The sequence below is a fragment of the Myodes glareolus genome, chromosome 1 (assembly GCF_982192425.1).
Source record: "Myodes glareolus chromosome 1, mMyoGla1.1, whole genome shotgun sequence".
Classification (NCBI taxonomy): domain Eukaryota; kingdom Metazoa; phylum Chordata; class Mammalia; order Rodentia; family Cricetidae; genus Myodes; species Myodes glareolus.
This window is the reverse complement of record NC_142026.1, coordinates 88046297-88067889: the sequence shown is the minus strand read 5'-3', so window position 1 is coordinate 88067889 and position 21593 is coordinate 88046297. Positions and strand designations below refer to the sequence as shown.

Below are 21593 nucleotides of genomic sequence, written 5' to 3'. Positions count from 1 at the left end.
CAGTCTGACCATGGTGGCACACACCTGTGAGCCTGATTACTCCAAGGCTGGGGCAAGAGAATCGCTTCAACTATCACAGGTTTGAGATGAGCCTTAGAGCAGGCCCTTGCCTCCGCTTTTTCTCTTTGAGTCTTCTTTAGATTACAACTGACAGAGTGTTTATTAGAAGCTGCATTTAGCCATGGCAAGACTGAGGTTCAATCTAAAAAAGCAGTGCTTATGGAGGCGAGTTTCTCACGGCATAGCTGAGACTTCATTTGGAAAGTTCCATCCAGGTTCAACATTTGATATATTTTAAGACGGCTTTGTGACTTGTTTCTTCTATTATGAGTTTGCTATGTCTGAAATTTTATTTATTTTTTGACAACTTATACATCTATGCAATGTATTATGAATACATTCACCCCATTATCATCCATCCCACTCCCTTTGTTGCTAACTAGTCATCGTGACACACACAATGCATGTGTGCACACTCGCGCATAAGCACACACAAGATCTCACTGTGTGGCTCTGGAGGCTTAGAATTTTCTCTGTCAATCAGGCTGGCCTCAGATTCACAGAGATCCATCTGTTTCTGCCTCCTGCATGCTGTAATTAAAGACATGTATCACCATGCCTGCCCACCCCAATTTTTCCATTATATAACACACAGAAATCTGATGTTTTCACTGAACTACATATTGATGCTATTAGTACCTTTTGTAATGTCGTAGGCCACACAAATGGCATTGTTTTTGATGTACCACAGCCACCAGTGAGACTATAGGAGACTATATGTAGATTACTCTGCCACTTGATGCCTTGTTTTCTTTCTTTTTGATTTTATCTGAATTGGTGTTTCTCCAGCATGTCTGTCTGTGTGAGGATTCTGGATCCCCTGGAACCGGAGTTACAGACAGTGTTGAGTTGCCATGTGTGTGCTGGGAATTGAACCAGGATCCTCTGGAAGAACAGCCAGTGCTCTTAACCACTGAGCTATCTCTCTAGCCCCAATCCCTTGTTTTCTTGCATTCAGTGTTTAATTAAAAAATCCTCTAGAAAAAATAACTGAAAACATCGACCATGTCTTTAGAGAAATGAAGAATACCTATGCAGGTGGTCCGAGTGCGGGAACAACTTCAGGTGCTCCTGCATGCTTGTCTGTACCCACAGTGGATGGTGATTAGCCAGCAAGTAAAACATGAAGTGGAGGATATGCCCACTTTTCAGCCTGGTGGACTTTGTGATCCATGCATTAGAAAGAGGCATGAGACAGTTTTAAGTGCTAAGCTGGTCTCAACACGTAACGTTTTAACATACCTAGGTCAACTGCTGCAGAGGCCGAGAACACAGAGAGGGGACTAATCGTCTTGATGAGAACGCACTCTGGACCAGCATAAAGTTGGCAGGCCCCAAACAGTCAGGAGTCCATCGCAAAGGAGCAAAATTGCAGATGCCAAAGCTAGCCCAGCAGAGACCAAAAGAATGTCCCAGCTGAGCAGACACTAGAGAACAGAAATATATGCTCATTGTTTTAATCTATGGGTTTTGGGGTGATTTATTATAACAATAGCTAAAGGACACATTCTACTCATTAGAGAGAGTTACTACCAAATTCTGTATTCTCATAGTTATTAACAAATTCAGCACACGTAGAAACATAGGATCTAGATTTTTCAGTTCTACATCACTGATAAGGATATGTAAATATATATTCTGTGATTTGCTAAATGCCATTTATTTCTGTATTGCCTTTGAATTTTTATGCCATACTATAAATTTTCCCAGAAATAAAGTTTATGATTTATTATACATGGGAGTCAAGTGGGAAAAAGTTAGCAAACTATGTAGCATCGCGATAGAATGCAAGACAACTTGGAACGGATGACTAAAATCAGAATGTCTCAGGAGAGAACAAAACGGTGTTAGAAGGGCACTGGGAAGACCAGAGATGACTGGAATACAAGCGAACCTTTAAGAGTCCTCCAACAGACACACGGATGGAGGATGTGAATCAGCAATTCACAGAACAAAATAACCTACAGAAAGCGCAAGGGGTATAGATAAGTGAGCAGAGTCCACACACACTCTAGGTCCGTGGCAGCCAAAGACTGGCAGGCCGTTTTCACAAATCAGTCTTTCAAAAGAAAGTAAACTTCTGCTCCAGGCAGGCAAGCACGTAACCAGGCAGCCATCCCACTGAAGAGTAAGTGTGTTCACTTGTTCACGCTGTCCAGAAAACAGTGTGTCAGACTCAATGAAGAGCCCTTGACAAGGTGTAAACTTGACCCGGTCCCCGCACTCCTAGAAAACAGTATGGCAGTAACTGAGACCCTATGAGAGGCTCCGGGGTACTCAAGCTGTGCATGCAGACGCAACCTTGGCATCTCGTGGAAAGGGGGAGCTAACAAGGAGGCACGGGACACAGCTGTCGCCAACAATGACGGCGTTCGGGAGACATATTTTATGGTACGGAAGCACACATAATAAAAGGCTGAGCGAAAAAAGCAAGTTTATAATTGTATTAAGACGTCTGTTTTGCTCCAAATATTTAAGTAGGAAGGAGGCCGTCAGTGAAAAGGGGTCAATTGCTGCCTGCTAATGGATTAAGAGTTGTGTTTGAAGAGCTTCATTAAAAAATATATTTTACAAAAGAAAAAGAGGTAAAATATAGCACAACAAAAGAGAGTAAAACAGAAGAATGCTAAGCAATGCTAAATATCTTTACTAATTCCTGTTTATAATTTTAACATCGTGTGCATGTGTGTGCATGTGTGTCTGTGTGTGCATGTGCGTGTCTGTGCATGTATATGTGTGCATGCATGTGTGTGCCTGTGCATGCACATGTGTCTGTGTGTGCGCGTGTGAATGCATGCACATGTGCGTGTGTGAGTGTCTGTGTATGCGCATGTGTGTCTGTGCATGCGTGTGATGTGTCTGAGTCTATATATGGAGGTCAGAAGGCAACCTGTGGAGTCGGTTCCCTCCTCCCACCTTCCATGATTTCCCGGGATCAGACTCAGGTTCCTGGCTTCCACACATGCCTTTACCTGCTAAGCTATCTCACTAGCCAAAATCTTTACTAATTCCAAATTTTTTTTAAAAAAAAATTCTTCATTTATCTTTCATTTTCAGCTGTTTAGTCCCCTGCATGTTCCCTAGTGTAAAGCCGGTGTGAGACATCCAGCACAATGCAAATACAACCCACATCCACAACAGCGGGACATATACAATAGGGGTCTGAAAAACAGAGCAACTGAAAAATCCCTGTATCTTAGTATCTCACACATACTTGCTGCCGTGGTTCAGTCATCTTGGTTTGTATTCAGCAGTGGTATACTGTGCAGGTTTATAGCTCGGGGACAATAGATTCTCCCAGAGGACCTATGTTTTCGTGAGCACATTCTATGGGGTTCACTTGACAAAACTCCTTTACTAAGCATTTCTCAGAGCCCATCCTGACATTCAGCAGTGTGTGACTACACTGAAAAACTTGAGAGGTTCCGAATCTCAAGTTTGCCATTGCCAGCCTTACTGTAACACTGTACGGGACTGGGGGCTCGGGGGTCAGTTCTGTCTTCCCTGCTTCAGCCCCTGGAACAAAGGAACAAGTCTTGCATTAGTGTAAGTCATAAACACAAACAGTGTCGGCAAGACTTCATTTCAGCTGAGCAAGCCACACAGATTAGTAACCTCAGCATCCGGGCAGTAGAGGCAAGAGGATCGGGGGTTCAAGGTCATCCTTCCTTCGATAAGCAGTAGGTTTGAGGCCAGCCTGGCTTAGGTGAGACCCTGTCTTAATATACATATATATATATATATATATATGACTTATAGAAGCTTTATTACAACTCAAATGAGTATAATATTAAATCCTATAGCAACACTGTCTTTGCCTTTGAGCATGATATCATATAACCACCTCGCATACACAGGACACCATGGCAATTGCAAATATGTATGCCTTTATTTTGCATTAGCTCATCCTCCTGTGTAAGTAAGCCACAGCATATGATACTTTCTGAAACCATAATTGGTACCGTGAATTCATGCATTGTGCCCTATGAATAATTAAAGCACATGATTACTTCTGAGCAGTAAATGGCACTTCAGCTACTAGTATCCTTGAGTATGTTATTCAAGCAGTATTATCTACAGCGGAATCTTCTGATAGATAATGACATTCTCCGTCTTTCTACCTGAGCAATTAAAAAGTTTAATAGTCTTTGATGCGGCTGGTTATCTGGATAATTTTCTAGACAGGAACAATTAAAATCCACTTATTCGATGGTGTGCATTCTCCACTATTGTCTCAAACTCTTTGTTTCTGTGGAAACCTGATGGAAACTTAAGGAACTTTAAATCTATAATGAGTTTGCAAAGAGCGTTTGTTTTCCTTAATTACTGGGACTATACAGCTGCATTACACGTAGCAGTTTCTCTGACAAACTGAGGGATAAAGAGCTTCCTTGCTGTCTTCTTTCTCCTGTGTGAGAAACAGCGCAGCTGTCTGCCTGGGTTTCGACCCCGGTGCCAGGAGTGAGGATTTTCTCCACGCTGTTGCCAGTGTGAACTGCCCCACCCCCGGGCCGCCCTCTGCCCTACAGTAAGCAGTGGCCACTTCAGTGTGGGGAGAGGGGCTGTCAGCGTTCTTTCTCCTCCTCCTCACTGTGAGCTGTTCTGCACCATTATTTCAGCTCAAGTAGGATGATTATCATTTCAAGCTCTGTCTAGATTACCCCGGCCTAAGAGTCACTCGTCACCCACATAGCCTTTTCTGTAGAAAGCCCTCGCAGTGGTACCCTAAGAGCATCTCGTTAAGTAAGTGTGTGTGGCATCTTGCTTTGTTTACACAGAAATGGCAGTACCTCGTTCCTGAAGTACCCCGGGGAACAAATGCTTGATGGGAGTTAGGGTGAGTGCGCCCTTCTCAAAACAAGCCCAAAATACCACATTTAAACAATTTATAGCTGTCAGATTCCAAATCTGTAATTAGAAAACAGAGCGCTGAAATGTGTTAGAAGAGTAAGGGTTGTCCCAGGAGTCAGGTTTATGATCTCTCGGGAATGCGAAGCCCAGGAGCCAGCGGGGGAATACTTCACCAAGCCAGGACATTCTTCCAACCCTCACGAATTCTATCCAGAGGGGTTCTTGGGAGTGTGAAGGAAAACTCATCCCCCTTGACAAATGTCATTTCAGGGTCAAGAGGTAAGTTCTGCCCAAGTCAGCACTCTGTCCCCTATTAGTGTTTCATACAGCACTTCTGGAGAGTCATATTTAAGAGCAAGTTTGAAGACCAGACAGAAAGTGAAGATGATACGCTAGAAGTACCCCCCGACACACACACACACACACACACACACACACACACACAGCACACACACACATACTGGACTAGCCTTGTGCTATAAAGAACTCTCCAATTTCTGCAGGAGTCTAATTTCTGGAGACCCTGGGACTGACAACCTCCTCAGGACACAAGGCACACCAGCCAGCTCCAAGAGTCTCTGTGTGACAGTGCTGGGCTTAATTTAGTCCTGGGAGTCCTTCCAGGTTAGCTGAGGGGGAGGCAGTAGGAAGTTGGAGTGGTCGGCAGAGGCATCTCAATCGCACAGCCTGTGGAAGGGAGGCAAAGGAAGATGCAGCGCTGGTTAGGGCAGCACTGGGAGAGCACGAGGAGAGGCAGACACGGTGACATGGCCATAGGGCACACACTGCTCTTCCTGGGGCGTGGGTTTCAGCTGTCAGTGCGCAGATGAAGAGACTCACAACCAGCCGCTAACTCCAGCACCAGGGGATCCAACACCCTCTTCTGGCCTCCATGGGCACCTGCACACATGTGCATACTCACAGAAATAAAAGGAGTATGAAGAAAAGGAAGCTGTTATCATCAGACTCCGTTACTGGTAATTATCACTGACTATAAGCACCAGTAAAACCCAGGATAATACAGAAAAATTGCAAAAGCAGAGGCATGGGGTTAGTTATAGGAACAGCCTCGGATCAGGAAAATCAGACTGAGTTCCTGCAACAGTTGGCTGCCAGGATGAGGTATCCAGGTGCGTCATATACACCCAACATTTAGAGGGGGACGAGAGTCACCCTCTTTGGAAATAAGAAGCTGGATTCACTCATACGACAGGATGAAGTGAATGGGTTGTTGTGGCTCCCAGACAGTCTCTCGGGCACTCAAACGCTTCGAGATGCAGAGTGGCTGCCTGGTGTTTATGAAGCTTGAGTTTTCAGCTACAGTGTGAGGCACAGTGAGAAGGCAGCCTCGAGTATATGACAAACAAGGCCGCCTCTTCGGGTTGTAAGGCTGTCTGGCGAATAAGGGCCTCCAGAGATGCTGGCTAAGCAAGTCCTGGAAGCCACCCCCATGGGGAGTGCAGCTCCCAACACTCCTGCTAACTCTCTCAGTCTCGACGTTTGTGAGCTGAGCCGTTTTCTTTCATTGTATGGGAAGCCACCAGCACACTTCAGACTAGATACTGATCCTCATGGCTCCCTTGTTCTTCAGGCCAACACCTCTGGCAAACGAGGTTCTAGAAAATGGAAGTAAGTCAAATGCATTGGCCAGTGGACTCCATGTTGCATTTTTATCTGTTCCCCGCATCCAGGAACACAAATAATGTCTTCTTTTTTCTTTTCAAAGACATACCATCTATGTATGTGATTGTCCTACCTGTACTTCATTGGTATGTGGGGTTTGGGTGGTTTCAGGAGAGAGTAGGGTGTGGTGATAGGAATTGATCTGGGGCCTGGCATACACAAAACACATGCCCCACCTCCAGGTTTCACCCCTGGCCTCGCTGGCTAGTGCAATTCTGTTTCAGTTTCAGCTATGGGCTAGGCAGAGCTGGGGATTACAGGCACAGCCTTACTCATGCTTGCAAGCTCTCTACCACTGAGCAACATCTCCAGTTTAATCTCTGGTCTAAAAGCGGCTTAACACGATCCTCAGCTGCTAAATGCATGGAGTTACCACTTTAAAACAATAAGGAACTGTCATGGCCTCAGAAGCATCTAGTTTTCTGGAAAATATGAACCTGGATATTAGCAACTGAGCAGAGACTGGAAAAGATTACTGGCAAGAAGAAGAACTGCCCAAGTGGTGCTAGAATTATTTCACAAACACATTTATTAAAACAACGCTATACCAACCCTCCCCCTTTTCCACTTAGAAAGGTATTTTGTTGGCTGGTGAGCCATTGTATGAGTGTCTCATGCAGAGGACAATGACGTCTGACTGGAGAGACTAGAGTGGATGATAAACGTGAGGCACCAACAGTGAAATGTTCCCACCCCACCCACCCCATCCCCCCGTTCTATTTTTAATGCAATGTGTTAGCCAGACATCTATAGGATGGTGGTGAAGTAACCAGCACCGGCGTGGCCCTGCTCAAATGACGAGTCAGTTCCTGCACTTGGCCATTTACATAACGGAGCCTCCTGCTCATCTCTCAGCAGAGGGCAGCATTTACCGTGTCTGTGACGTGAAGGCGAGCATTGTAAATGCGCCTGGCTTTGGGGTCTTTTCAGAAAATTGGACGACTACAGGATGTAAGATCAGGTCTGGCCCCACTGGCAGTGGTTTGCACAGGTATTTGAACTGTGAGGTGAGCCACTGCAGCTCCTCTTTGGGAATCAGGCTTAGTGGCAAGGTCTGGGACACTTAATAGTGTGTGTGTGTGTGTGTGTGTGTGTGTGTGTGTGTGTGTGGTGTGTATGTAAAACATGGAAAAGGCTTTAGAGAGCGAAGACCTTATTTTAAATTCCAGGATGCTAATGTCTGAGCATGGCAAAGCCATGTACGTGCAGAGGCTCAGTTACTTGAGTTTTGTTTGTTGGCTAGAGGGCTTGGGTTTTGCTGTTGTTTGTTTGGCTTGTTTTGAGAGGGCCCACTGGGGACAAACTGAATCCTCTTAGCCTTAGCTATTTGAAAAGTGCAATCAGACTGGAAATGAAGTGGACATCTAGAGTTATTATTCTTCCTCCCATTCTGCTTTCCACATCACGAGAATCCTGGGTAAAGACGCCGATTCATCTGAGCAAGGCTGAATGCCTCTCCGTGCCGCTAAGAATACAAAGGGCAAACCCTTCAGACCATGAATAACACTGTGGATAGAACTATTCACTCCATCCTCTTGCCAAGAAGACAACCTTGAATTATCTGCAACCCAAATTTTATGAAAATATTCAAGAAAACCCTGAACAGCCTTAGCAATCCCATCTTAGCGCTTACAACCTTTTCTGGGTGGAGAGAGACGACTTAGAAACGCTAACTTGTAGGTTGCTGCTTTGCTTCCACAGCTCTCATTTTGCAAGGGATTTTCTAGATTAAGTTAACCGGCGTGGGAAAACCCACCCAGGATGTGGCCACACCACTCCATGGCTGGGGTCCTGGACTGAATAGGCAGCAAGCTCCGGAGGTCTGCCTGTCACTGCTTCCTGCCTGCTGGGATCACAGTCACATGCCACCAAGCCTGGCTTTTTCACAAGGATCAAACTTCCCTTTGTGTATTTACATGGCAAGTGCTTTCCTGAGCCCTATCTCTTCCAGTTTTCAAGACTATGTAATTTGGTTTTCTTCATTTTGCTGTTGTTTTGTTTTTGAGACAGAGTCTAGAGAGATAGTGATAGTCCTGGCTGACCTGTAACTCACTATGTTGACCACAAATCACTATGTAGACCGTAGGATCCTTCTACCTCTGCTTCATGTCTGCTGGGAAAGTGGGCCAGTGTCACCATGCTGACCTGTTAGTAATTTTTCTGTCATTTTAAACCTGGTATTAAGCATAGATTTTCTAAAGTTTTAGGACTATAATTTTGTGTGTGTGTGTGTGTGTGGGGGGGGGGGTATGTGTGTGTGCATGTGCACACAGATCTGTGTGTGCACACAGATCTGTGTGAGCACACATCTATGGGAGTGCACATACATGTGTACATGTACATATGTGGAGGTCAGATGTTGATCCTGGGCTCTTCTTCAATTGCTTGCTACCTTATTTACTGAGGTAGGAGGCTCTTGACGTGCCTGGAGCTCTTTGGCTCAGCTTTTCTGGATAGCTAGCTTGTCCCAGGGATCCCATGTCTCCACCTCCTCAGTGCAGGGATTACAGGTAGCTGCCATATCTACTAGCTCTTACGCAGGTAACAGGTAGCTGCCACATCCACGAGTTCTTATGCAGGTAACAGAATTAGAATCTGAACTCTTCTTTACCTTCTGAGCCTGCGCAAGGCCCTTTATTTTTAATCATAAGTAGGAGCAAGAGTGGGGGTGGGTTTGGAGCATGTGCTCGTGAGTGCAATTGCCCTTGTAAGCCAGGCCCCCTGAAGCTGCAATCAGGTGGCTGTGAGCTGCCTGATGTGGGTGCTGGGAACCAAACTTGGGTCCTAAGTGAGAGCCGTGCTTGCTCTTAACTGATGAGCTGTTGTCTCTCTAGTGCCGGGTTCTAGAATTTTTAACTTTAGAATTTTCATTTGTTTCTTTTTAATATTTTCAACTTCTCTTTTAAGATTTCCTGGGTTTTTTATTCATTATTTTCCTTTATACCTTTATACCTTTGAATATACATATAAAGGTTGCCCCCACCCACAGTTTTTTTGTTTTTTTGGTTTTTTTTAGATAACTCTGGTTAGGCTAAAACACCTGCTATGGAAACAAGGCTGGTTTTGAACTCACAAAAATCTGCTTGCCTCAAGCTACTTTGAAAACTTTGGGACTGGTAAGATGACTTAAGGGTAAGGGCACCTACCACCAAACCTAACAGCCAGAGTGCAGTTTCTGGGAGGAAAGAGAGGGCTCACTTCATTGTCTTCTGATCTCTACAGACAACATGCCATGCAGCCACCCCTGCCCACTGATAAATGCATGAAAATTTAAAAATTCACCTGTAATTCCCACATCTGTAATCATCTCGGGTAAGTCTCTGCTGGTTAACTTTTCTCTTGAAAATGAGTCGCTTTCTGACGTAGGCCTATACATTTCGTAGGGATTTGGGGTCGTCTGGCATGGGCAGACTTGGGTATTAGACATACTGATTTATTTCAGTGTTCACATTTTAGCAGATAATTAACTGAGGGAGTCTCAGACTGCAAACTGTCTTCCGTGACACACAACACTGACACTTCTGTCCAGGCGTTTGCTTCTTTCTTTGCTATGCTCACACAGTTCACAGGCTAGCCTGGGATCCGAGCATTGTCTAGAAACTGTTCCTTCGTGACTGTTTTCTCCTTTTCTAGGTTTTTGGCTGCTGTGGTCACTCGCTTGCTCGACTATGACTCCTCAGGCCAAAACCCAGTTGGCGTCTATTGAATTTTCGATAACCATAAGATAAACTGTGATATGACTTCAGGCAAAAACCAAACAAGCCTATAAAAAATAAACTCACTACAACCAGTCCTTTCTTGTAAAAGTTGATTATACCTCTACTTCTCTGTGCTTTTGAGTGGTCATGCCATTAGGGCAATTGTTACTAAGATTTTTGTACAGAATACAGACGTGATTAACAAGTGGGCTAGTCTGTTCTATCACATGGAAGTATATCAACCCTCCTGGCTCTGTCATTTAGAGCTCTGCTCTCCACAACATACAACCTTGGAGAAACAGGTAATGGAAGTGGTCTAGAATGAGCATTTCTCCTCAGACTCCCACCCACCTGCTTTCCAGGACGAGCATTTCTCCTCAGACTCCTTCCCACCTGCACCATCAGAATCTCTAACTCTGAGCTCTCAAGGCTGGTCCTCATGGCCCCCAGTATTCTGCTCCTACATAACCTGTGGTAATCTGCTCAGCCTACTGACTTCTGTGCCCATCACAGTTTCTCTTTTGGATTAGGACAGTAAGTGTCCCAATCAATGACTCTCCTTCATCCGGTACCCACCCCCTTACTGTGCCTAGACCTGAGCCGGCCTTCCACTGCACACTCAGCAGACACTTGCTGGTGGTTATAGAAGAGACATGTACCAGAAGAAGGCAGAAGTCTTCCGCTGGCATAAACAGTATCGAGCATGCTGAGTGCTGTAGCTCATCTTCCTGAAAGAGAGACCGCCCCAGTGGGAAGTCCTGTTCCTTGACTTCCTGAGCACACTGGTAAGAGCTGCAGCCCTCTGGGGACGACACAGCCGCACAAGCCTTCCTAAAACTCTTGGGCTCAGGGATGTGTGAGGAAGAGAGGCAGAAAGATGGTCAGAGCCAGAGGAGGTGATGCCTCCACTCTGGGGGAGTCAGTTCTCTCCTCCCAGCTGTGGGTCCCAGGAACTGGACTCAGGCTAGCAATGCCTAGCAGAAGTGTCTTTACCACTGAGCCCTCACTGGCCCTGACAGAAACGTCCTGATATTTATTTTCACATTTCTCACAAGAAAAGCATACAGGCATGAAAGTGCTAAGGAAAAGGTTGCTAACCCTTAAATCAATATAATAATCTTGAGATGGAAATCTTAGACATACTGCTTTTCAGAAAAAAATTATTATTGCTGTGGTGCGTGTATATGATGTGTGCTTGAGTGTGGACACACACGTGCTGGAGTGTGGATATGCTATGGCAAGTGTGTGGAGGTCATTCAGGAATTGGCTCTCTCCTTCCTCCATGGGTTTCAAAGAAGCCAGGTTTTTCAGGGTTGCTAAGCCATTTCACTGGCCCCCAGACATATTTCCTTTTTTAAAAAAAACACTCATTTTCACTTTATGGGCAAAGGTGTTTCTTTCTGCACATGTGTATGATGTGTGTGCCTGGCGCCCACAGCCAGAGAAGGACATCAGCTCCCCCAGTACTGGAGGAACAAATGACTGTGAGGTGGCGTATGGGTGCTAGGAATCCAGCTCAGGTCCTCTGCAGAAGCAGAAAGAACCTTAGAAGTACAAGGCCTCTTCCAGCCCCTAGATACATTTCTTGACTAACATTGAGACATAAGTTAATTAACATCTGGCCCTGAAATATGTTACAATCTTATAATTCCTAGAATACTATAGTTACAGGATTTTTTCCGTTGAAAATCTTCTATTTGGTTCAACACTTCACTATTATTTTAAAATATATTTTAACAATTTCTAAACTTTTTCTATAACATGTATTTCAAAGTAATAAAGTATCTAGTGACATGTACCTTACTTAATATTCTAATTGGACAATATGCCAAATACTAAATGATTTTCAGTGAACTGATGTAAAGAATGGAAAAGGTGCCTCAGATCTTATTCTCTATTGTAAGAAACAAACATTTTTCAATGACATTTAATCAACTACAAAGACTAACATCTGCTACTAGATTTGATCCACAGAATAACGTTGTCCCTGAGACATGGATCATCTTGAAAGTATGCTATTCTTGGACTCCACCTTCTCCCCTGAGACCCACTAGGAATCCCTGGGCCTTCACCATACAGGGCCTGGACAGGCTTTTAAATCAGACACACATAGCACAACATCAAGTATTCTGTTAGCTTTTTTTTTACCCCAAAGAAGTACCAGGCAGCTGAGTTTGAGAAGTCCACGGCTTGCAGAGTTTACAGTCTCCAGCCTGCCTGAAGAGGTGGCTCAGTGGCTTAGAGCACTGGCTGCTCTTGCAGAGAACCCGGGTTGGTTTCACACATGGCTCACAACCATCTGTAACTCTAGTTCCAGGAGACCTGACACCCTCTCCTGGCCTCCAGGGCACCAGGCGTGCACACGGTGCACATCCATACACTCAGGCAAAACACTCATACACATAAAAGAAAAGAGATTTTAAAAAATGTGTCTGCAGCCACAAACAACAGCCACAAAGGTTCCATTCTGGATCAAGTTTGGAAGCAGAGACACAAGGCCAAAGGATCCTGCCTACGAACTTGTACCCCAACAGAAATGCTCTCATAGAGACCAGAGACCTGCGTCTCATGCCAGTGATTCCTCCCCTTTCAGCATGGCCATGGCCACCATGACTCTATGTGAAATGCAAGCTTTCACATTTCCAACCTAGCTTCTCCTTCATGACTACATCTCTAGAAGTCTCCCCCTCCACCAGCTTTTCCTTTTAAATTAGCAAAACACATAGAAAGTGTTAACAACCTGTAACTTAATATATAGAGAGAGGTTTTCTGGGAAGACATAAATCAGTCAACGATTACTGAAAACCCATTTTCTTTTCCCCTTTAGACCCCAAATCTCAGAATAATGAATACCCTCAGGTGTCAAGTTGTTGTGTGCACTTTGCCTTTTTAAATCAAACTGTGGCCAGGTGGTGGTGGCACATGTCTTTAAACCCAGCACTCAGGAGGCAGAGGCAGGTGAAACTCTGTGAGTTTGAGGTCAGCCTGGTCAACAGAGCAAGTTCCAGGATAGGCTCTAAAGCTACAGAGAAATCCTGTCTCAAAAACCCAAAACAAACAAACAAACAAAAAAATTCAATCAAACTGTGGTCTAGGGCAATTATGAGAATTTATTATTCTAAGGCCCCACATGGTGACATGTATACCTAACTGAACATGCTCTCCATCCCTTTCTTGGGTTAAAGTGCATCCCCATAGTGTTGCTGCAAGACCAACGAAGGCCATGGTTACAGAAGATGTGCACTTGCCAACAAGTGAGAGAGACAGATTCGGTGCCTTCTAATACCATGACTGTGACTCTTTAGAAAGTCAACCAGGATTATGGAAGGGAAGCCAGAGAACAAAAGACACGACATTGGATTCCTATTCCGACACGAAGCAGGCCAGTTTTCCATGAAGGTCTTTGGGATGTCACTTCAGGCTTATCTGTGCTTCTGCTTTCGGGAGGTTGGCTAGCCGCCTTATTGGGAGCACGGATTTGTCAGGAGTCAGCATAGGTAAGACACCTCAAGGATGGTCTTGCTGCTGGGAAGAGAGAGTGGCACAGAGGTTCCTGGGCTGCCTAGGCCTGCTGATTAATGTCTTCTTCTTGGTGCTAATTTCCACTGGAGAAGCAAAGACTACCAGCCTGCAGCCTTGGCTAAATAACGCAGATAAAAGCTATTCATCCTTGAGCATTTCCTGACAGTGTGCCAAGATGGGCACACACAAGAAGGTGTTCCCAAACAGGGGTTTCATTAGGAATAGAACCAGATAAAGCAGGCAGTGGAAGGAGGGTTCCATTCAAGAATTCTCTAGGAGATCCTATTTGGTAAGGCTTGCAATTTAACAATATATAAACTAATATGATTTGATTGAGACAAACAGGCAGACGAAGGCCAGTACAGGAATCTGATTCTGACAGACATCCATTCCTTGAGCACTAAGAGCAAGCTAGTAAGGGCGAGGAAGCGGGGAGCAGGAAGGCGCCAGAGAATACCCAGAGCCATGCATATGCAGCGACTGATGCATTTTCTGATGAATCTCTGCCCAGAGTTTCTGCAAACACACCTGGCCACCTGTCATTTTTAAACCACAAATAATGAGGTGCCCCTGCAAACAGTTACCTGTGAACGCAGTTATTGGTTGAGGAACCAATTTTCTGCAGGTGTAAAAATTACCTTTCTCAAAAGGAAAATTCCGGAATAGGCAGTTAACTCATTAAGCCTTTGGAATTCAGCTTTGGCTTGCTTTCTCTGGAAATGATTCTTTCCTTTTGGGTCAGAAGAGCTTAACTGTGATGCGAGTAGATTCCGGGGCTGTGGTCCAGGGCCTCTGTTCTCTTAAGAATAACCAAGGAATCTCAGGAGCTTTGGTTTACATGGGTTCTCTCTCCTAACCTTTGCTATTAAAACTGAGGAAAATTTAAATTCACTGGAATCCACCATCATAAAAGCCATTACATCATACCCATAACAACAAAAAACTAGTTATGTTGTAGTTATATGGGTCGGTGGTTGGAAAGGTATTTTATAGCCTTTCCAGATAATTACAGGATTATTCTTTGATGCTACAAAGGCAACAAAAAGTTCCTTCCAAAGAGGGAACTGCATCAGAAGAAGAGACAACCTTCGCGTGGACAGTCTGACCAGCACTACTGAGGGCAAGCGTGATGAGGGCTCACAGGAAGCTTCATGAGAGAAACGGCATTCGGTCACCAAATGCCTGCCTAGCACGCCTCAAAACTGCCAAGGTCGTCAAAAATGAGAAAAGTCTCAGGAACTGTGGCAGTCAGGAGCTAAGGAGAAGATAACCTCAGAAGCCAGTGGCGTCCCAGGACAGAGCAGGGACATTAGGCCAAAATAAGGAAATGCGGATTAAGTAGAAACTTAATAATACTGTACCAGAGCTCAGGAGTTCAGTCTACATTACTGAAAAAACAGTAATATGAGAAAATATATGTGGTATTTGTTCATTACATGTAGCAAACATAATAACAGAAGGTGTTAATGATAAAAGAAATTAGATTTGGGAGCAGAGGTAAACACTCTGTGGTGTGGGACAATTCTATATTCTGTCAATTATATTTTAAATAAACACTGATTGGCTGGTAGCCAGGCAGGAAGCATAGGCGGGAAAACCAGACAGGAAGTATAGGTGGGGCAATGAGAACAGGAGAATTCTGGGAAGAAGGAAGCTCTTTCCCCAGTCCTGCCCCGATCATGGAAGAAGCAGGATGTGACCTGCCCCACTGAAAAAGGTACTGAGCCATGTGGCTAACATAGATAAGAATAAGAGTTAGCAAGAAGCCTGAGCTAATGGACCAATTAGTTTATATCTAGTATAGACTCTCTGTATCATTTTCTTTGGGGCTTACCAGCTGTGGGAACTGGGCAGGACAGAAATCCCAACATGCAGTCCCCTCATGTTACACACTCTGGACTATGATCTCTGCTGGGAACCACAGAGATGGCTGGCCTAGCTTGCCTCATGGGTTTTTCAGGTTAGAGTTCATGGCTCCTGGGCACAGTGTACCTTCCAGTTCCTGAGAGACTGATGCAGTTTTGTGTTTCTCATTATGTTTCCTTAGTAGTCAAGGAAATATGGAAACATGACAGGACAATTGGTCTTTGATATTAATCTTGTGTGCCCTGTGTAGCTTGCAAAGTTCATCGCATCCTGGCAACTACAACCATATTGATCCCAGCAATTTCCATGATATTCTGTTTCTAATAAAGATATAAAAAGTCTGGTGGCTCTCACTAAAATTGTTCTGTGGCCCCTCCAACCTAGCCTGACTTCGTTCCTCGTGGCCATATCATGTGGCCTTGGCCCAGGAAGTAACTCAGGCGCTTACAGCCCTCAAGTTTCCTTTGTCTTTCTTCTTCATCTTTCCTTCCTTCCTTTCCTTGTCTCTTTTCAGCTTTCTGAGACAGTCTCTCACTGCAGCACAGGCTGACCTAGAACTCACTGTGTAGTCTAAGCACTCCTCAAACTCACAGTGACCATCAGCCTCTGAACTGCTGAGATTACAGGTATGCATATTCACTCACAGCTTCCTCTCATTTTTGCTATAAACCTAAATGTATCTAACATTTAAATCTATTTAAAGTTTTTAAAGAGGTTGACAAGAGGTAGTCTTTAAAGTGTTAGCTGTACAATAGAATCTGAAACTGTGTTGGTGTGTGCACAAGTGTGTGTATGTGCATGTTTGTATGTGTGTGTATTTTTAAAATTACATTTTCTTATATGTGTCACACATATGTGTAGGGGTCAGAGGGCAACTTGCTGGAGCTGGTTCTCTCTTTCTGTTATGTGGATCTATGAAATCGAATCAGGTCACATGGCTAGTGGCTACCTGTGGAGCTATCATGTTCACCCTACCCCCCCTCCCCGCTCTTTGATGAAGAGCTATGTAGCTCAACCTGGTCTCAAACTCCCAATCCTCCTGATGCAACCTCCCAAATGCTGGGATTGCAGGTACATGATACCATACCCAGCTTATACTTTTTGAATTATTATTTTTATTAGTCTTTCTGCATTTTCTTCTGTTATGTATGATTTTATAACAGTATATACTGGTTATTGGGAAATGTCTCAATAAACTAGACCTTCCAAATGTTGAACTGTTTAATTTTATAATTACCAAAACATCTAGCTAGACATGGAGTAAACACCTGTGATCTCAGACCTAGGAAGGCTGAACAGGACAAGGAGTTCAAGGTCAGCCAAATCACAGAGAGAGACAGTGTTCTAACCCTGCTTCCCCTCCCTCTCCCTCTTCATCCTCCTCCCCAAACTCCTGTATTTGTTGATATCACCATCAATCTCATCAGAAAAGAAGTGTTCAAAGATTGGTAAGCTGTTGGTATCATGATGGCAGAGGCAAGTACCAAAACTGTAACTTCTACTCACTGGCTCACAATGCATCACTGGTAACAGATATGGCTCACACTGCATCACTGGTAACAGATACTGCTCACACTGCATCACTGGTAACAGATACTGCTCACACTGCATCACTGGTAACAGATACTGCTCACACTGCATCACTGGTAACAGATAATGCTCACACTGCATCACTGGTAACAGATAATGCTCACACTGCATCACTGGTAACAGATAATGCTCACACTGCATCACTGGTAACAGATAATGCTCACACAGCATCACTGGTAACAGATATGGCTCACACTGTATCACTGGTAACAGATACTGCTCACTCTGCATCACTGGTAACAGATACTGTTCACACTGCATCACTGGTAACAGATATTGCTCATTGTTTTACTTGGAATGACAGTCTTCACTCATTTCCAAGAGATGTCTGTTAAACACTGTGAGGAAATGTCTGCCAAGTTGAATAACCACAGCCTGTCACTCAGTCTTTTGTGTAAAAATTGGTAAGTTTTGGGGGAGGGGAGCTTTCCCTCAAGGCAGTCATGATATTTGGTGTGTGGGAACACCTCATAAAGGCTACTTCTCATTTCCTCACCAAAAATATTAAGAGTATATGTTCTCAAAGTTGAAACTTAATGAAATTAATCATTTTTACTGTCCCGTGGAGACTCAACTTTGATGGAGCTGTCTCTGCTTGGTTTTGCTGCTGTCTCTCTGAGCATCCAGCTATGGGGGACACAACAGGTTTGGTTTTCTTAATTCAATGGGTTTTGCCTGTCAGTTCTGTAGCACCGTTACTGGAACTCTCAAGAGCAGAGTGTCCTAGTGTTTGCAGAGAGAGGGGTGGGTGGGTTTTAGGATTCCTGGGGACTTGCAGGGACCCCTATAGCTCTATGACTATTCCATGCAAACTGGCAGCTCTGACAGGAAGGGAATGGCTGGAACAAAGTCCACCAAATGCCCCACCCCCACCCCGCCGCTCTCCACAGTCCTTGAAGGTGTTTTCCACCATTTTTCATATCACAGCAGGGGCAGAAAGCCACAGTATTAATATGAAGGGCCTCTCAGGATCGAATATCTGCTTTCCCAGAACCTGCCCAGACATTCCCAATGTGATGTAGAGATAAAGAATCAGTATCTAGCTCCCTACCCAGCAAGAAATTCAAGTGCTCCTTTTGCCCTCTACTAGCTGTATGACCTGAGGAAAGCTAATCAGTATCTCAGTGCCTCCATTTCTCCACCTCTGAAATGGGAGAACGATGCCACTACCTTTCCCGGTATTAAACAAACTCACACATGAAGAATGCCTAGGGTGATTCCTTATGGTGACTCTGTCAGCTATTGTCTTTACACGGGTGCCCAGGGCTCTCCTAGTTCAGACTAGTTCTCTGAGGAAGACAGTGCTGAATCAGACTTGTGGAGAGAGGGAGTACTGCAGACAACCAGGAACTAGACAGGGTCCCACATGGGAAGCTATGCTGGGAAGAGGGAAGAATGCAGAGGTGGACAGGCCTGGGCCTGTTGGCTTTGCCCACAGAATATGTCAAGGCCTTCAAGTTAAAACCTTCTTTATATTAACTAACACACTGATAGATGAGTTGCCACCCACTTAAAAGTCTATAAAAATGCTGTTTCCCCTGTGACTCAAAACTAATCATCACCGAGTGTCAACCCATTTGCTCCTTGCAGGATGATTTTTTTCTAGGTGACGTCAGCAGCAGCAGCGGAGAGGGTCTCAGGCCTTCCAGAAACTCACTTACACTTACGTAATCCAGATCTGGACCCAACCACCCAGATGCTTACTCAAATACCTGGGTTGGATGTGCTGTTTTTATCTTTACTGAACATCTTCTGGCAGCTATGTAGTCTGGCTCATAAAATCATTATAACTAATTAAGAGTTTTAGGCTAAATCTGAAGTTGAATGATTTCAAGGATCCTCTTCATGGAACTATTCAGACTCTGAATTGCCACAATTATAAGGCTGCAAAGAAATGCAAAATCACCATAATAGGAAAATAGTAGCAAGGAGCTGACCACTTAAAAATTTAGCCCTTCCTCAGGCATCCTTCACAGGGAGTTTAACACTGGGGAACTAACCACAGCCCTCACACCAAAGTCTTGTCAGTCATTCGGGGCCTGTCCAGTACAGAAGATATCTCAGTTACCGTGAATAAAGGCAAACTGGCAAACCCATGCATGCAACTGGCAAACGAAGGGTCTATCTGACCAGAGGAAGGAAAAACCTGATGGGGTACGGATACCACAGAAACGCCAAACAAAAACACCTGGAATATTTGAGCATTAAAAGAACCCAGAAATACATGAACTCCTGCAACTTTTTATAGAAAGGGCCTCCCCTGCAACTGAAAAACCGAGTCGCAAAGTGAAGAATATAATGGCTTATTGTTCTAGAATTTCGACAAGGCAGAGATGCCAGAAATAAATGGAAATCTTGTTATTGTTGATTCTGAGAGTTTAGTTCATGGCTGTCATGCAATCTAAGCTTTTGTCAAATACAAGTGAGGTATGTTGTTATTATTTTCATTTCTCAAAATACTAAGTCCTGACCACCTTTTCCCCATCACCCCACCGCGCAGGAAAAAGATTTTATGGGGTTTGGGATTCTAAGTGGCCTCTTTCTGATGCCAAGTGTCCTGAACTAAAGAGCCTAGTAGAGAAACACAGAGTCAGGATCTGCTCCGAGAGAGCCCTGGCCTCCTCTCCAGGATTCCACAGCCCTGCTGTTCCCTCTCCTCACGGGGTGTCCTCCTGCAGAGAGAAGAGGAGCGCCATCCTTCACAAGAGAGTCTGCTTTGTGACAGGAAACCCTGGCAGACACAGGAAGTCACACCAATCTCCAGCAGAAACTCCTAATTAATTCTACTCCTTGGAAAGCACTAAACACCTGCAGGCTGAATTCAGCTCTGGTTCAAAGGTGACAAACTCTTGCCCACTAGGAGTAAGCCAGCCTACTTTAAGAAACACGCTGTTTACTACTCAGGCACAAATGAGAATGACCTTCCCTCTGCCTCCAAACAGCTCTTCTGTAGCTAAGACATCAGAGCCCAAGGGATGACGCTCACCTGAGGAGCAGCTGTAAAGTGACTTGAATTTCTAATAACTTACACTGGATAATGACATCAAATATTCTAATGAGCATTCAGAAGTCCAGAACTTTGAAAAGACGGAATTCATATCTATAATGGACCTGCAAAAAGTTCCTAATATATGGGGGTTGTGTATGTGCATATATTTCATCTGTGAGATAAATTATTTTCAATGTAATACCAATGTCATAGTTTTATAAATTGACTTCCCTTCATCTGGCCACACAGCTCAGATTCGGCACAGCGGCTGGACAATGAATTTGAGAAATGGCAATTCTTCTTCTTTCTCTCTCTCTCTCTCTCTCTCCTCTCTCTCTCTCTCTCTCTCCCTTCTTCCCCCCCTTTCTTTCTTTTTCTGTTGTTTGTTTTTTGAGACAAGGTTTCTCTGTAGCTTTGGAGCCTGTCCTGGAACTAGCTCTTGTAGAACAGCTGGCCTTGAACTCACAGAGATCCGCCAGCCTCTGCCTCTGGAGTGCTGGGATTAAAGGAGTGTGCCACCATCACCAGGTTGGAATGGCAATTCTTGAGGCCACACTTCTTTAGATTACAGTAATACTACTTATCTTCCTTTCCGTACATGCTAACATCACCTCATTTTTTTCTCTCTGTAAAAAACTTTTATTCCATTTATGCATTTATTCCATGCACAAGTCAGAAGGCAGCAACTCGGGAGTTGTTCTCATCCTCCGCCATATGGGACTGGGGACCTGAACTCAGGTGGTTGGGTTTGGCTGCAAGTGTCCTTGCCAGCTGTGCCGCCATCTCACCAGCCCTTAACTCAATTTGTCTGGCTTCCCCCACATCAGGACTTTTGCAAAAGAGCCCTGACCCTGACTCTGCTGCTGCTCCCAGCGGCAGTTGACAGTTGACTCCGCATTTCTAATTTTTTCCTTGAAAGTCCTTCAAAGATCAGAGTGTGTGCCAGTACCTAGTAAAACTGCCTGGCAGAGAGATGAAAATTTCCCTTGTTGAGACTTTTACCTCAGTTCTGACTCTGTGAATAGCATTTTAAAATCTGAACCGGGTTGAAGGGAGAACGTGAAGTATTTTAACATGTGAAAGGCCAACCAGTCTGGCCAGGCCTGGATACTTACTCTCTCACAGAGCTCTTCAAACGTGCAGTCGGCAACGGTTCCGCAGGCTTTATTCAGCCCCAGCGCTCTGCCTTGCACTTTTAGAATCCTTGGTCTAGTTACTATGGGAACATGAACAAAGACTCAATCTTGTCTGGATAATTACTATAAAATTCATCTCTTACAGATAGGAAATGCATAGCCTGATGAATAATAGCACATGATTCAACACATAAATTA

General features: G+C 44.5%; 1 protein-coding gene and 1 long non-coding RNA gene across 7 annotated transcripts in view; one reads left to right on the top strand and one right to left on the bottom strand.

Moving 5' to 3' along the window:
* The window catches only part of Afg1l (AFG1 like ATPase), a 156575-nt gene that overhangs the window by 12257 nt on the left and 122725 nt on the right, over nucleotides 1–21593 (bottom strand). For 5 of the 6 annotated variants that reach the window (XM_085690822.2, XM_048425158.3, XM_085690821.2 and 2 more), the window contains one exon: nucleotides 21375–21475. In XM_085690822.2, the coding sequence (XP_085546948.2) occupies nucleotides 21375–21475 (101 nt within the window). Of the gene's footprint in view, nucleotides 1–1302; nucleotides 1488–21374; nucleotides 21476–21593 lie in introns of all 6 variants that reach the window. The other variant, XM_085690825.2, reaches the window with a different exon arrangement.
* LOC125394354 (uncharacterized) lies at nucleotides 7357–10384 on the top strand. The gene is made up of 4 exons (XR_007230191.2): nucleotides 7357–7601; nucleotides 9611–9710; nucleotides 9817–9906; nucleotides 10228–10384. It is a non-coding gene; the product is annotated as an uncharacterized LOC125394354 (long non-coding RNA).